The 17574-nt window shown below is 48.0% G+C and overlaps 1 protein-coding gene across 1 annotated transcript; it reads right to left on the minus strand.

Moving 5' to 3' along the window:
• Positions 1 to 15967: 15967 nt before the first annotated feature.
• LOC118912585 (vomeronasal type-1 receptor 4-like) lies at positions 15968 to 16924 on the minus strand. Its single transcript, XM_036885887.2, has one exon. It carries the CDS (start codon positions 16922 to 16924, stop codon positions 15986 to 15988), a length of 939 nt encoding a protein of 312 aa, XP_036741782.2. The 3' UTR covers positions 15968 to 15985.
• Positions 16925 to 17574: the final 650 nt, after the last annotated feature.

Below are 17574 nucleotides of genomic sequence, written 5' to 3' on the forward strand. Positions count from 1 at the left end.
CCAAAGTGATGAGTGTGGCTAAGCCTTTACTGAGTATCCAAGCCTTACTATCCATCACGGAATCGATACGAGAGAGAAACCTTAGTAATGTAATGAATGTTGTAAGGTCTTCACACAGATTCAACCCTTGCAAGTCATCGAGGAATCCATACTGGTGCAAAACCTTACAAATGTAACAAGTGTGGCAGAGCCTTTAATCAGCACTCATGTCAGTAGACATTGACTAACCTATACAATAGATGTTACAAGTGTGATGGATGTGGTAAAGTCTTCAGTTATGATTCACACCTTGCACTTCATAGGCGAATTTCTACTGTAGAGAAACTGTACCAGTGCAATGAATGCGACAGAGTCTTTAGTGTGTCTCCAAGTCTTACATATCATGGGGTAATCCATAGTGGGGAGAAAACTTACAAATGTAATGAATGGGGCAGAGTCTTCAGAGTTCAAGCATTGCTAGTCATTGGCGAACTAAGCCTGGACAGAAACCTTACAAATGTAGTCAATGTGAAAAATCCTTTATTCAACACTCAAACCTTACTAGACATCAGATAACCCTTATTGAAGAAAAACCTTACAGATGTTGAATACAGCAAAGTCTTTAGGGAGAATGTAAGCATTGTAAGTCATCAGAGAATTCATCCTAGAATGTAACCTTACACATGTAATGAGTGAATAAGTGTTATAATTTCAACCATGAGTTGATATCAGAGAGTCCATACTGAGGAATCACATAAATGCAATGAATATGGCAGAGGATTTATACATGCTTTTCTAGACATCAAGACATACATGCTTGATGAAACCACATGAGCATAATGTGTGTGTGTGTGTGTGAAGGCTTTTACTCATAGTTCAGTTCTGCAGAATATCACAGGACTCATGTTGGAACGCAACTTTACAAATATGAATGTGAGAATGCTTTTTGTCAGACATTCATAGCTTTGATGTCATGAGAGTATTTATACTAGAGAGAAATTTACTGAACATGGAAAGGCCTTTAAGCAAGAGTGTCCTCAGAATTCACCAAATGATTCATAATAGAAAGAAATGTAGTGAATTAAATTTCATCATGACATTTCACAACAGAATCCACATCAGAGAATTTATATGAGAAATAACTAAGTCTCAAGTACCTTTCAAAACTCAGCTGGAAGTACTCATGTGGGGCTCTTTTTTCGGTTTTCTTCTATTCTATTGGTATGTCTCTCCACAAATACATATCTCCATTACATTTTATTGTATTTGGAGTCTTAGAATGAATGAGAGTGATTCTAACCACCTGTTCTTCTTTTTCAGATGTTTTGGCTATTCTAGTTTTTTGCCTTTCCATGTAAGTTTTAGGATAATCTTGTTTGTGTCTGTAAAATATCTTGATAGAAAATGCATTAAACCTATGAATTCACAATCACATGACTTAATTTCTATGTTGTCCTCCAATAAATGACGGTAGTATACCTCTACTTTTTGAGTGGTCTGGTTTCTTTCACCAGCATGTTAGAGATTTCAGCAGCAAAATCCTGCCAGTGTTTTGTTAGATTAACATTTTTCTCTTGAGCAATCCTACATTTATTATATTTTTAATATCAGTTTCCATGTTGCAATTGCTACTATGCATAAAAGTAAAGGTTCTTTTAAGTGTTGATTTTGTATCCTCAGAATTTGCTGATCTCATGCACTAGAGCTTTCTGTGGATTCCCTAGGCTATTTCTTTAGTGTTCTAACGAGGCTGTATGAAATTAACACACACCAAGTGGATTGAGACAATAAATTCATTATCTTTCAATTCTCAAGATAAGATGTCTAAAATGAATCCACAGTGTTGTTAACCTTCTGGATACTCCAGGGTAGGAATTCATTTCCTTGCATTTTCCAAGTTCTAGAGACTGCTCGGATGCTTTGCCTCATGGTTCACTTCCATCTTCAAAGTCAGCAAAGTAGCATCTTAATCTCTCTTTGTCTCTATGCTGGTCCCATTACAGCAAAAACATCCTTGCGACTCTAACTCCACCTGCATTCTTCTTCAGAGCCTTGTGATTATAACATGCTCATCTGTTCATCCAGAATAATCTCCCACATCAAGATCCTTAACTAGATCACATTTGCACACTGCCTTTTGACATATAACACTTGCAGGTTACAAGGATGAGAGTGTGGCTGTCCGTGAGTACCACAATACCTTCTGTTAATGCGTCCACTATTATACTTTCTAGTCCTGTCACTTCTGTTTTCTTTTCTTCCCCGTATTTCAGTGACTATAACATCTAAGGGTATGTTGACTAGCAGCAGTAAAAGAAGACATCCTTGCCCTATCCCCAGCTTCTGTGGAGGAAGCATTCAGTCTTTTACCATGAGGTATGTTTGCTGTAAGGTAGGTTTTGTGGGTGTTCTTTACTGTATCACTTAACATTTTGTTAAGCATCTTGGCATCTTTTTTCATGTGGGATTTAATTGGTAGTTAACATTTTTTCTTCTAATGCCTTTGTCCATTTTTCTTACCATGTAATACTGGTGTCATAAATTGAACCAAAAATTATTCCTTTCTCTAGTATATTCTGGAAGACGTTGTATGTAATTGCTATTATTCTCGATATGTTAGAATTATCTAGTGTCACCATCTGTATCTAGAAATTTGCAGTGGGGGAACAGAATATATTGAGGTAACAAAACAACATGAGCACTGCCCCCTTGACAAATATTTAACTGTAGAGGAAGAATTAATGTTGGTGGAATAGGAAAGCATGACAGAAACCTTCTCTAAAAAACAAACGACATAAAAATGACCTGAAGACTGCAGAACAGACCCATTACACCTGAGGAAGAAGAGAGGACCACACAGAAAAGGGTGAGGCAGCAAAGCCATGATCAAGTGGGACCCAAGGTCTCCCCTCACTCCAGCCTACTGGCGGGAGAAAGAGAAATGGAACAGGGTCGGAGCAGGAGACCAGGAGTGCTGCGCCCTGGCCCTGGAGACCTGCTCTAGGAACACGAGCCCACATTCAGTTTGAAAGACTTGCCAGCAGTGGAAGAGGTAAAAAAGGAGATGAGGGTGGGATGTAACTTTCCTCAGGAAAAAGGGCAGGTGGAGGATCTGTCTCCAGTCCTTCTTTGGCCCAACACATTGGGAACTCAGGAGCCCCAGATGCCATCCCCCTTGCTGGAAGTGCAGCCCTGAGGCTCCTCCCTGCATGTGCTGCTGACAGACAACCCACTTGGTTCGGCTGCAGCATCAGACTGCTGCATAGCAGGCAGAGGGACACTCTCCCAGTTTGCTTGACTCCACTTCAGCCCAACTAGGGAGGTGCCAGGAGGAGCCAGCCCCAAGAGTTCTTCCTTCCTGTGGGTGTCAAAACCTGATCTTCGTTATCTGGTGCAGCCATTGGCCCAACAACTTCATTAACTCTGCAGTCCCGCCATTGCTGCAGGCCAGGCAGAGGGCGGCCCTGCCCACAGCGAGCTCAACAGAGATTTCTGAGCTGATCACAAAGGCAGCAGCTCATTCAAACTTCTCACCCAGACTTAGAACCCTACAGAAGCCAGATTGAAAGGGGGCCCTGCCCATGGCATGACAACAGCTGGGGCTCCAAAAGAGAACCAGGCACTAGAAAGTAAAGAATATTGAGCTTCTGGGCACTATAGTATGCCTTTTACATGAAGCTATTACTCTGTAGGCCAGGAAGCATAGCAGACACATATAATACAAAGGAAGAAACACAGAATCCCTGCCAGATGAGCAGACAGAGGAGTTTAATCCAATCAAAACTATAAAACAGAATCCCCCAAAGAGGTCTAAATGAAACAGAGATCACCAATCTTCTTGATAAAGATTTCAAAATAAAAGTTATAAACATGCTTACAGATTTACATAAAACTTTATTCAAGATTTCAGGAAGGACTTCAACAAGGAGAAAACCTGAAAAAGAGCCACTCAGAGCTGAAGAATAGAGTATCTGAAAGGAAACATACAATGGAGGAATTTAAAAGCAGATTAAATCATGTATGGGTGATGGTAAGTGAAACAGAAATTAGAGAACAGGAAAACAAACAGAGAAAAAAGGATCTCTAGTAATGAAAGAATAAGAGAGTTATGTGGCCAATCCAAATGAAACAATATTCACATAACAGGGATACCAGAAAGATAAGAGGAAGATAAAAGGATAGAAATTCTCTTCAAGGAAATAATTATTGAAAACATCCCCAATCTGGGAAAGGAAATAAACACTCAGGTCATGTAAGCACAGAGATCCCCTAACAAAAAGAAACCCAGGATGACAACACTAAGATATATAATAATTGAAATGGCAAAGATCAAGGATAAGGAAAGAGTGTTGAAAGCAGCCAGACAGAGAGGAGATTATGTACAAAGAAAATACCATCAGGCCGTGAACAGACTTCTCAGCAGAAACTTTATAGGCCAGAATGAGTGACAGCATATATTTAATCCTGAAACAGAAGGACCTCCTACCAAGAATCCTCCACCTGGCAAGTTTATCATTTAAATTGGAAGCCGGTATTAAAAAATTTCAAGATAAACAAAAGTTGAAGGAATTGGCCACCACTAAGCTAGCCATACAGGATGTGTTATGTGGGTGTGATCAGGGGAGAGTGAGGAAGAGGGACAGAGAGCGTAGAGGGGAAGGGAAGGGTACACAGAGATGGGGACTCGGGTGACGGTGAGAGCAGGGGAGAGAGGGTGGAGGGGCAAAAGCAGATGGGTAAAGGGTGCCCTCTGTGGGAAACGCACTGCGAGCTCATGGGCACATGGGGAAACGTGGGGGTGTATGTGCCGGAAGTTAACATGCAGCGCATACTAGGCTCTGTAGCGATGAGAGGTCCAAAGGTAATGGGACCAGAAGGGATCGTGTGGAGGCAGACGAGGCACATGAACAAGGAGCAAGGGGGTAAAAATTACAAGAAGGGTTCTTATGAGCAAGGGGTTAAGGAACAGAGGGGAGGAGAATACACTTTTTGAAGTTTTAAAGGTGTTTTTCACGGCAGGACACAACACGATAACATTCAGATAGATGAAAGACAGAATATTACTTCCAGCTCCAAACAAGAGGATGCCAGACAGACCCCACAGGGGGTGCCCCCAGGGGCAGGGTAAAGCAGTCTGGAGCTGTAGGGAGGTTCAGGCATAGCTAGCAGGGTGGGGTTAATGAGGGTTCCGATACACCCCATAAAATGACTAATTTGAATGGTTCTGTGGGCTCTGGGATACACACATCGTCCTGTTGTCTGGTACCTGACCGGGTACGATGGGGGTGGGTGCCTAGAAGCCCAGAGCATGAGAACCCCACTAGGGAAGTACGTGGGTGAGGGAGGGATGGGCTGCTCGTGCTGGGGAGGGACTGCCCTCTGGTCAGGGCCTCAGCACTGGGGCAGGAGAGCACCGAGAACCGAACTGGGACGTGCATTCCAGTTCTGGGTGCTGTGTGGATGTGGCCCAAGACAGAAACAAGGGTGGGAAGGGGGGCTCTCTGCCGGAAGAGGGTCCTGGCTTGAGGCTGAAGGACCCAGAGAAACAGGGCAGAGGAGGGATGTGGACGGACACGGAAAGCTGATGACACCCACGGGTGAAGGCTGTGATGGAGAGGCTGTGGGCATGAGGCCCAGGTCACGGGGTCAGGGGCAAGTATGGGTCAAGGAGAAGATGCTAGGCTGGTGATCAAAGTAAAGGGTCAGGGCTGAGGCCCCTGAAAGGTTGAGGGCAACAGTTGGCAAAGGCAGGGAATGCAAAGTGGGAGCAGGACAGTGGATACGGGGGTTGAAACCAGGTAGGGCTGGGAGAACAGGGCCACACCCAGTTTGGAGGGGGTGATGGATCGAGGAACGGATAAGACCTGGGTGGGTGGCGGGCACAGGTATGAGAGAGGTGGAATGGAGATTAGGGGATGAGGTGGCTGGAGCACATGGAGGGCACCGGTTCATGCCCCATTCCACGATGCCCTCGGGTATGTGGACTTAACACTGACCCATGGGTTCTTCCTCCTTCAGCCCAACTTGCAGGAAACCTGCCCTTGGAAAACATCCCCGGGAAATTTTCAAACTCCACATAATATAGGATCACAGGAGGTATTTTCGGTGGACAAGAGTTCACCGCGATCTCTCTCTTTTACTGGAATCCCAGGGAGAAGTTGTGACAACCGTGCGTCTGGCAGAAAAGCCTGTTTACTAGTAGTGGGCATGCAGTTTTAGGAACAGACCAGCCCCTTCAAAATGATTATACATGAAGAACTTTCATGATCCAAGACTGACCTGCTTAAATCCTTTTATTTATCTTAGGATTTTAAAAATGGAAATCATGGTTTATATAAGAAATAAAACAGGAAACAGAATTGAAACATTGCAAGTAGTGTTTTCCTCTGTATGAAGCCATCCTAAGTGGTAACCTCTGGTAGTAATTTTGTCCATTGGATAAGAAATTTTTGCTCACCGGTGAGGTGGGCAGATCTGCATTCCCTGGTGTACCTTGGGTATATTACATTAAATGCAGAAAGGACTTTAACATCTTATTAAGGCTACTATTAATCAGACTATGCTATGGACTGAATGTGCTCCACAAATGCATATGGTGAGTGTAACCCCTAATGTGGAGGTATGATAATGGCACGGTGCCTTTGGAGGAAACTGTCATGTGCCCGAGCCCTCACGATGCCATTAGTGCACTTATTAACTAAGCTACAAAACAGCTTGCTTCCTTCCGGTCTGTCTGCACAACATGAGGACACAACAAACAGAGGGCCGACAGCAAACTCCAACGAGTCCGCCACCCACTCAGGCAGTGCGCACCTGCCACTGGACTTTCCAAGTCTGCAGAACACTGGGAAATCCACGTTATTTAAGCCGCCTTGGTCTGTGGTGCTCTTGAAAGGACAGACCTGACCCACTGAGCAGGAGACCCTCCTGGATTATATAGATGGGTCCAATGTAGCCACATATTGTCCTAAAAAGCAAGTCAGGTACACCAGACAGAAGGAAGTAAGGGGTTTAAAGCAGGCACGTGATTCAAGGTGCTGATGCTGGCCTTCAAGGTGGAGGGCGCCACATGGATGAATTCTGCCAACAGAATCAGCCTGGAAGTAATTCTATACCGGGTTCCAGGTAAGAGACTAGGACAGCCAACTCCCAGATGTCAGCTTTCTGACTATGGGCTGCAAGGAAACCACCGTGTCTTGTTTTTAGCTGCTAAATTCATGGAAATCTATTACACCAAGAGCAGAAATCCAATACACATGGAAACACATTTAGTGAAAATCATATAAACGATATGCACCCCAAAACTGATACCTTGCTGATGTAATAATTTTCTTCAGTTTCATGTTTATCCTTTTAATGTAGCTTGAGAATATGATACAGTCCTCTAAGGAGTAAAAACTTTTTAAACTTCACAGAACTACTCTGTTAACATATTCTTTCCTTCACACACTGGGTTTACATAAAATATTGGCATACTGGACTTACACTCCAATCAAATTCTTTCCTCAATCAGAGATCTATGAAGGAGATATCTTCTTGTTAGTAGGAGGAGACCTGTCCCATCCCCTGACATACCACAATTATTCCATGCACACCTTTAGTGAAACACTTTTACTAACAGGCTCCTAGTCCGTGCCCTGAAAGCGGGGGACGCCCTCTGTCACAGACAGTGTGAGCACGCTGATTCGGGCATTACTGATCTGTGGTTAACTCCATGCTTCTGAGGCAGGAGACAGCGGCACCACCATGATTGCATGCTCACTGCGGGTGGGTACTCAGTGCTGGGCAGTGAATATTCATGCCCCTCCAAATACCTGGGCTGAATGAAGCGCTCACCCCAGTATGATGAGATCCAACATGGGGCCTTTGGCATGTGGTCAGGCTAAGAGGGCGTTATAAGAGTGGAGCTCTCGTGGTAGGATTGTTGTCCTCATAAGGAGATATTAGACGTCTCCTCCTAGCCGAGTGAGGATATAGCACGAGGGCCAGGCTGCACACCAGGAAGAGGGGCAGCAGGAGACGTGGATTCGGCCGGCAACATGGTCTGTGAGCTCCTCATGTCACGGTTGTTCTCCCCACACAATAAAACTATCAATCCTAACAACTTAACACTAGACAGTCCATTTAACAGATGGTGTAGGTACAGACTCTCCACAGAGATACCACGATGTCCTCAGAAATCTAAGACCAAACTGAAAGGAAAGGAGTGACACACAGCAGGAATTTACTGGAGAAATCCGCTTTATTAGGGAAAGGTGCTGGGTTATATAGGAAGGGGCATGGGGTGATTGTGGTGTTACTTCTACGGGGCTGGTGGCTATTGGCTAGGTGCTGGGAGTGGGAGTGGGGAGAGGGGTGATTGGTCTTTAGGTGGCGCCGTCGGGAACTGAGGACCCGGAAGAGAAGCTGGAAGTTCGCCATCTTTCTGGTGGGGGCCCTTCATTTCCCCCTTTCTCCTCTATTGGGTTGTGGACGTTGCTTTCTCTCTGACTGCTTCCTGCTGAACGGGGGTGGAGAAGGGAGTGAGGGCTTGAGGACCGGGAGGAAAGGGTTGATAGGACTCCCCACAGTAAGGACGAGTAGATGTGGACTTCTTCAGGTTAGAAATCAATGAAGGTTCTTTGTAACTATAGGTCGAGGACTTGTTGATTCTAATGGTGCCAAGAGGATACGGGTGCCAGAAGCCAGGCGTCTGCGGCCATTGTTTCCAGGAACAGTTTCCAGTGGAGAGAGGGATCCATCTCAGCGTGTGGTGAGGAGGTTACGTGAGAGTGAGGGATCTTCTGTGGCTAGAAGCTGATAGTTCCTGAGTAAAAGCTGGTTGAAAGTTTGATTAGAGATTTTTCCGACTTGAGATTTGATGAACTTTATTATACAGGGTAAGAAGAGACAGGCGAGGAGAATGATTATTATGGGGCCTGCAATGGGCCAGAGCCAGGTAAGGAGGGGGTTTGTTAGTACTGAAGAGAATGGGTTGGAATTGGAAGCAGAGTGGAGGCTGGAAGCAAGGTCGGTGAGTTTGGTCATGTCAGTTTCTACAATGCCGGATTCGTTGATGTAATAGCAGCACTCTTCTCGAAGGAAGACGCAGGTGCCGCCCCTCTCGGCTGTAAGCAGATCTAAGGCCCGCCGGTTTTGAAGGGTGACCTTAGCTAGAGAAGTGACCTGTCTTTGGAGAGAGGCCAGGGAATCGGCAGTGGATGTCAGGGCTCCCTCAAGTTTGGCGTTGAGATCTCTAATTGCCCATAGAGAGTGACTTAAGGCTCTTCTCAAAAACCCTGCTCCAATGGCTGAGGTGGTCAAAGAGATACCGACCACGATGGGAAGGAAAACAGCCCTTTTTGTGCGTGAGGGCAAGGGAGGTTGGTGCTCAAGGAATTCTGCCATGCTGTAAAGTGTAAGCTGTGGGATTAGGATGACTAGAATGCAGGGTATATCGGAGTTGGGAGGCAGTGAGTTGAAAAGACTGCTATTTCACTAAAAGAAGTATCACGGTTGAGTGAAAGTCTTAGAGCCGGAGGTAGGGGTGTAGATAGAGAGGCGGTGAAGTGCGCTGGAGGGGGGAGGGGTTGGGCCTACACAGTGGTGGATGGTGAGATTATCTGCGTATTCTGGTTCCCATAGGGGTATGTCTGCCAGCAGGCGGAGGGGTTGTCCTTTTGCATGGAAGGAGTAGTTGGAAATATTAAGGGGCACGGCGGCCAGCAATGGGCGCTGTAGTGATGCGCACAAGAAACAAGTGGCGGTGTTGAGGGTGTGGTTGAGAAAGATGGTGGTGTCTTGAATAAGCTGTAACTAAGAGTAGGAGGAATAAAAAGATGAAGAAGTGCCATCAAGAGTTTGGATAATGACTTTCTCGGAATGTCCGATATCTGATGCAACTTGAGAGATCTGGGAGTGAGAGGGAACATACTCTCAAGAGATATGAAGGGTACCGTGGGGGGTCAAGGACCCCCCATAGTAAACTGAGGCTGTGACCCCGGCGGCCCCTCGAGAGTCCCAGGGATCTGGAATTGATAAGGAGAATGAGCTGTTGGGGTATTTCATGAAACGGTTGGAGGAGTAATACTGGGGGTACTGGGAGTTACTCATGTAGTGAATGGTGCAAGACCAGTAGGGACATCACCGTAGGTGTCTGGCCATTGCCTGCAACAGGCTTGTTTTTGGTCATAGAGGAAGCAGAGGTAGGGAGAATAAAGGTAGCTGCTAGTGAACACTTCAGTGGAGGGAGGAAAATGGAGGTATAAAGGCTCGGAGCAGCCTTGCAGAGGGCAGTCTGATGTGGCAACGAAGGCAGTAACTTTTGTTTGATGCTGTGTGTAAGTCTGTCTTACTTTGAATCGCCATACAAAGGAGGCTGGGGTGGCGGGGAAGACAATAGGAATGAGGAGAAAAAGCAAGAGAGCGGTAAAGGAGGAAAAAGTCATGATTCGGGTATGGATGGCAAAGGGGGTGAACGGGATTTTGGAGGAAAGAGGACAGTAAGGTCAGGAGTCTGGAGGGAGGGAGAGTCTGTAAACTTTTGTAGGTTAAGAGATTTTTTAGGTGATGTGGGGACAGAATGGTAAGGGGTGCTCCGACTGTCAGTTTATGAGCTTCTTTCTGCAAGAGCTGTCCAGCGGCTAATGCCCGTAGGCAGGGGGCCCATCCCTGAACTGTGGGGTCTAATTGCTTGGAAAGATAAGCTACTGGGGCAAAGGATGGGCTATAATATTGGCCTAGGACTCCTAGAGCTTGACTGGACTTCTCATGAATGTATAATGAGAAGGACTTCGACAAATCAGGAAGATGGAGAGCTGGGGCTTCCACAAGGGCTCGATGGAGCTTAATGAAGGAGTGTCGGAGTGAGGAGGATAATGGTTCCTCAGGGGGGCCCTTGCTGAGGTCATATAGGGGTCTTGCCAACAGGGAGAAGTTAGGGATCTACGCTCTAAAATACTTACCCAGGCCTAGAAAGGAAAGGATTTCTGTCTTGGTTTTGGGAACGGGCAGGTCAGAGAGGAGCTGTTTTCTGTCTAAGGTAATGGACTTTCTTTGTTGAGATAGAAGAAATCGGAGGTAAGTGACAGAAGGGGAGGAGATTTGAGCTTTGACGGGGGATACCCGGTAACCTCTGGAAGCTAGAAGGTTAAGTAGGGAGGCAGTGTCAAGTTGAGACTGTTCCCACGAGGGACTGCAGAGTAGAAGATCGTCCACGTATTGTAATAAGGTGGACTCGGAAGCTTTGTGGCAAAACTGTCCAAGTGAGTTGTTCAGAATGTCTTGTGTATGGGTCCGTCCAAGTGAAGGCGAAAAAATCTTGGGAGGAAGGGTCTCGGGAGGCCAAGGCAGGGCAGCGATAAAAAGGTGTATGGATTTGGGACTAAGGGATGGATAGGGACGATGGCCATGTTGATGAGGCAAAGGTCTTGGATGAGGCGGAAAGATCTGTTGGTTTTTTTAACAGCTAATATGGGGGTATTAAATGGGGAGTGAGTGGGTCTGAGGTAATTTTTGTTTAAAAGATCTTGAATGATGGGTTGGAGGCCTGTGAGGGCTGAAGTGGTTAGGGGGTATTGGGCTTGACAGATATACTGAGAGGGGTCATGTAATTTGATAGAGGCAGGAGGACATAGAGCCACGGAGGGGCTTGTAATGTCCCGAACACTGGGATTTACAGGGTGTATGAGGGTGGAACTGGAGTTTTCATTGGGTAGAGGGGGGTCGTCGGCTATGAGGGCCATCAGAAAGGGAGTACTGGGGGCTGTGGGAGTGGATATAGTTATGGAAACATGGAGGAGAGAAAGGATGTCCCGTCCTAGTAAGGGGATGGGACACTGGGGCATAACCAGGAAGGAGTGGGAGAAAGGTGTGGGATTGTCCAGGATTGTGCATAAAAGGGGGGGTTTAATGGGAAAATCTGTTTACCTCCTACCCCGACTATAGGAGTAATGGCAGGCGTGGTAGGGCCCCGGTATTACCGCAAGACTGAGAAGGTGGCTCCTGTATCTAGGAAGAAGGAGATGGGGCGACCGTCTACTATTGAAGTAACCCTGGGCTCCTGTTTGGTGATGGAAATGGTTGGGCGAGAAGCTCCCGGGCCCCGTCAATCTTCTTCTGCCAGCCCCACTACGGCGGGCTTAGGATGGGGGTTGTTCGTCCAGCCTCCCCTTCGGGTGGCTGGGCAATCAGACCCCCAGTGGCCCTTTTTGTGGCATCTGGGGCATGGGGTGGTAGGAGATCTGGGGGAGGGGCATGCCCTTGACCAATGTCCTTCTTTTCCGCACTTGAAACAAGCTCCTGGGTGGGGGGGGGGCTTGTTTGTAGAAGAGTGCCCAGGTTGTGGTTTTATCAGCTGGGCCAACATTTGGAAATTGGCCTGATCAGCCTTTTGTTTACGGCGTTCCTTCTCCTCCTCCGGTTATGGAAGACTTTAAAGGCCACTGTTAGGATCTCAGTCTGTGGGGTAGCAGGGCCCTGTTCTAACTTTTTGAGTTTAGCTTTAATGTCGGGGTAGCTTTGAGCCAGGAAGTATGTCATAAGGACATGTCTCCCGTCAGGCGTTTCTGGGTCCAGGCTGGTAACTGTAATAGGGCTTGAGTGAGTCTGTCTAAGAACTCGGAGGGAGCTTTTGAAAACTGACAATTTACGAGCTGCTTTTTTCAGACTTGCTATTAAGCAGCAGGCGAAGATATCTCGAGAGCGGAGACTCATGGTGGTGTTATAATCTCGGTATGGGTCTTGTTCGGGGACAGCGGTGGGGCCAGGGGGTTAGGTGGGGTCAGTCCTGTGGGTTTAGGTGGCATGAGTTTGGGCGAAAATGTCATGATGTGTGAGGCTGTATGACTGGAAGGTCGATTGAAACTCTCTGATGTATGTCGTGGGATCAGTGGAAAAGGAACGTAGGCGTTTCTCCAGTTGGGCTAAATCTCTTAAGGAGAAAGGGACGTGAACGTGCACGATGTTTTCGGATCCTGCTACCTCCCGGAGGGGGGCGATAATTTTGGGAGGCCCTCGGGACCAAGTCTGAGGAGGACTGAAGGGTTCTGGCTCAGTCTGTGGGGGAGAAACAGGTGGTGGGGGCAAAGACAGAGGAGGCTCCTGGGACTTAGTTGGAGGGGGGCTGAAAGGCTCAGGCTTGATCTGCAGGGGGGTGAGGTGGGGGAGGAGACGGTGGTGGAGGAAGGGGAGGGGCTGTTGTAGGAGAGGAGGGGGAGGGGAGTGAACGGGAGGCGTCTGCGGGGGAGACGGCTTGCAGGCTGGGAGAACTTGGGGGCAGGCGGGGGGAGGAGGAGGCGGCGGCGGCGAGGGGGGCGGGAGGAGGAGGCGGAAAGCTTCGGTACAGGGAATCTCCTTCCAGTTTTTCAGGCGCTGGCAGTAGTTAAAGAGATCGCGAGTGATGTTAGGATCAAGAGCTCCCCCTGCGGGCTGTTGGTTGTGATTGTCTAGGGGGCATGTCGGCCAATCTTGGGAGCAGTATTTGCAGAGAAGTTTTGGTTTTATATCAGGCGTCAGGGAGAGGGTGGCTAGATGCTTGAGCAGGCATTCAAGAGGTGAGCTTCCAGGGAGGGACGAGGAGGCTTCCATGGCTAAAGGACAGAGAAGGAGACACACAGGGGAAGACGAACGGAGACCCTCGGACTGGGAGCAGACGGCAAGGAGACAAAGGGCGTCCCCATGATCCTTGGGGGTCTGCGGAAACTCGTATACCAGTCGGTTTCTCAGGAAGTGTGGGTCGTCACCCGGGCATCTCTAAGAAGGCAGAGTGCCGGAGTCCAAGGAACCTAGTACTAGGAATTTTTGGCGGAAGGAACGGATTTCGGCAGGCAGAACAGGAGGAAGGGGGAAAAGGGAGCGTTCTCATCCACAAAGGAGTCACCTCGTTTATGGCTGTTGGAGGGGGGCCTGAGGGTCTGCCGCAGCCGTGAAGGCCTAAGGCGGGGAGAGTTCCCTCCTCGTCCCCGAGCATCAGGGCCTTGCCAGACGATCACGGTCAATGGCACTGCGATAGCTCGGGGAAGAGCGGCCCACTCAGGGGGAAAACTTACCCAAAGGCCAGAGAGGAGTGGTGAGTGTGAGGGGCCAGCGCCGGAAAAAGAGGATGAGGGCAAGCTGCTGCTGGTGTCGGGGGGAAGACGGGGCCCAGTTGGGGTGTCCCGTCTCCCGGGTTTCGGCACCAATGAAAGGAAAGGAGCGACACACAGCAGCAATTCACCGGAGAATTCCGCTTTATTGGGGAAAGGTGCTGGGGGAGAAACAGGTGATGGGGGCAAAGACAGAGGAGGCTCTTGGAACTTAGTTAGAGGGGGGCTGAAAGGAAGGGGCATGGGGTGATTGTGGTGTTACTTCTACGGGGCTGGTGGCTATTGGCTAGGTGCTGGGAGTGGGAGTGGGGAGAGAGGTGATTGGTCTTTAGGTGGCGCCGTAGGGAACCAAGGACCCGGAAGAGAAGCCGGAAGTTCGCTATCTTACTCGTGGGGGCCCTTGACAAACCAGTGGGGCAAAGGGGTTGCATTTGGCCGTGTGGACATGTGCTTCTGTAATCTAGACCAGCTGCCACTCTGACTTTGGCGACACTGGCGGGGCTGAAGGATGCTCAGGATTGTTTGCAGAATCTCCTTCACTGCTATTCTGATTATGTTTCTCATCCTACACTCAGGTACAATATCTGAGTAGAAGTTCTGCACACGGATGGCTCCTGGCCACATCCCCCTCTGCCAAACACTGGGAATGCACAGAGGCGGCCCCACTCCGCCATGCCCATAACAAAATCTATCACACAGAATCCCCCTGACAGAGGCTGTTCTCCTGGAGGTCCCTTCTCTCCAAGTCCACATCTGTGCCCAAAGTCCCCTGCAAAATTCCAGCTTCTCTCAAGACAGAGCCAGTGTCTGCAGCCCATTCCTTGGGCCTGAGCCCCTGAAACCCCTTCCTGAGTCTTGTTGCTACTCACGCCCAGGTTTCTGCTCCTGTGGAACCAGAATCCACGGAACAAACCTGTCCTCCTGCTCCCAGGGCCTGTCCCCCAGGGGTCCTGGATTTTCGGGAATTCCCTCTCCTCACCCCTCCCGAACACCCACACACACGCACTCACAGGGTGCCCAGGCATCCCCAGGGACCTGAATGAAGAGCCTCCTAAAACACAGATGTCCTCTGGGTTGAAAACAAGAGTCCTGAGTTTCGACTCAGAATCAAGTAAGATCCGAACCCCAGCAGAACCCACTGTAAACCGTCTCCACAGAGGCTGCTGCCGCCCTCTGCTCCCGAGAGCCTGACCTACTGTGGGGGGATTTCAGTCCCGTCGCGAAGCCACACCTGGTTCACTCCCTCTTCAGGGTCTGGGGTGCTGACAGTGACATCACCCCAGATCTCCCAGAAGTGACCACCCAGCTGGAGAGGTAGGAGTGCGTCACCCACACCCGAGTGCACAAGCGCACAGGGCAGCTGCCCCCTGTGGACACAAATTCTCAGGCTTGCGTGGAGGTCACCTTGCAAGGCCTTCCATTCCTAGGATTTGCAGGCCGTACAGAATAAAAGCTGCCCATTCGCCTGACTATAAAACACATACACATGCATAGGAAACCTACGGAGACTCCTATTCACCTCTTCTAATATTCCTGTAACTCTGCCACCGGGTCACCCACTCTGACTCACGACAGGAACTAGGACTGACTCCATCCACAACGCCTGAAGCAGCGCTTGATGAAGACAACTGTCCCCGGGTACCAGGCGGCAGACCTAGGCCGGGCTGCATCCTTCCTCACGCTGTGCCGATGCACGTCCCAAACGACCCAGCTGGGGAAATGCCACCACCTGTCAGGGTCTACCTCAGAAAGGCAGTGATAGGAAAAGACAGGTAAGAAAAGATGAGAGGGAGAGAACATGTGTGTGAGAGAGAGAAGGAAGGGAGGGAGGCAGGGAGGGAAAAAATAGAGAATGACAGAAAGATGTGTCTTCTCCAAGATATTGTATTAATTTTTCAAATGTGATAAGGGAAGAAACGGAACATTGTACAAAAACATACAATTTACTTCCTTCTGGAAAGAGGAGGGGATTTCATGTTCCTTGCCCACACAAAGCAGACCCTGGGTACAGTGGAGCCCCAGCTCATGAGCAGATAGGGGCTGACAGTCGGAAAACACACAGAAATTAGGCTGCAGGTGTTCGCCAACCACCAGCTAGGATTGTGAGTAAGATAAGCATGAAACATGGATGAGAGGAAGTAAAAACCCACGAAGGTGCTCCCCAGGACAAGGACCCTCTGGGTGGCTCTGGACTCGGCAGACGACCTGGGGGAGACTTTAGTGCTGTGAATGTGCTGGACCCGCTGCTTGTGCCTGTGCAGGATGAGCACCATGGAGCCGCTGGCCCAGAGCATGAGCCCAGAAAGTGAAACTTCAGGGAAGGCTATCAAGGCTGCATATACTGAGCCACTGATTTGCTCATCATCTATGTAGGAACAGTATCCCAAATCTCTTTTCCATGTCATGTTCTTGCTGCTCCATTGACCAGAAACACAGAACACATATGCAGGAAAAATTAGATTTACAAATGTATACAGGATCCAGCAGATGGAAACAGAGCTGCCAACATACTTTGGGAATTTGACCTTCCAGCAAGAGTTCACGTGGCTGATCCTTACGGCCTGGAACACACTCAAGAGGCAGGTGGTGCCGATGGACACGCCCCTGCCCACTCGCTGAGCGTACAGAAGAAGTCTGCATGCTAAATCACTGAGGAAATGTTTTAAACCCAAAGCTGCCATGGTCTGGGGCACTCCTTTAGAGAGAACGACCAAGGAGTTGGATATTGTCAGATGCTTCAAAATCAAATCCGTGGCCCTCACCCTGTACTCTCTGTGGTACAGGAACTGGCAAAGAAGAGAGAAATTGCCCAGAATTGCAATTACAGTCTGCGTCAGGAAGATTATTCCTACTGTCAACTCACTGGACGCTATTCTGCCCATCAACTCGTTGTCCGTTAAATTACGGCAACGCATTCATCACATCGGAAGATGCAGTGAAGTTTTTAACACAAACAGTAACTTTCATGTGTGCTCCTGTTTGACTGCCAGGACTCCATGACATGGGAAAACATGGAGAGATACCAGTATTTTTAATGGAAAAGTAAGCAATAAGGATGAGTAGTTTTAACCTGGAGGAGACAATGACAAATCAGTACAAATGGAAAGAAAGCATTAATATTTTCAAAGTAAGCTGAAATTTCTTAGCCATATTGAATTAAATAAAATCCTCAATCCTTAGCCACATTATAAAGCAAATCATCTCACAATGGATTGGTGTCTTAAATTTAAAGAAAGTAATGTCCATTTCAGAACAACAAAAACAAAATTATGTGGCCTTTGAAAAAGAAAATATTTCCTAAACAGCACAGAATATATTAACAACACAGTTGAAATGAGAAGGCCATATTAAAATTAAGACATAGTTTTCATCTAAACATGCACGTGAGCACGCACACACACACACACAGACAGAGGTGCAACTTGTAGCCAGCACAAACAACCACTAGAGGCCACACAACAAAATAAACATCGGGCAACCTGTTCCGACAGAAACTTCACAAAGAGGTTATCGAGTGGATAATGCATGTGTA

The sequence above is a fragment of the Manis pentadactyla genome (genome assembly GCF_030020395.1).
Source record: "Manis pentadactyla isolate mManPen7 chromosome 15 unlocalized genomic scaffold, mManPen7.hap1 SUPER_15_unloc_1, whole genome shotgun sequence".
NCBI classification, from domain to species: Eukaryota; Metazoa; Chordata; class Mammalia; order Pholidota; family Manidae; genus Manis; species Manis pentadactyla.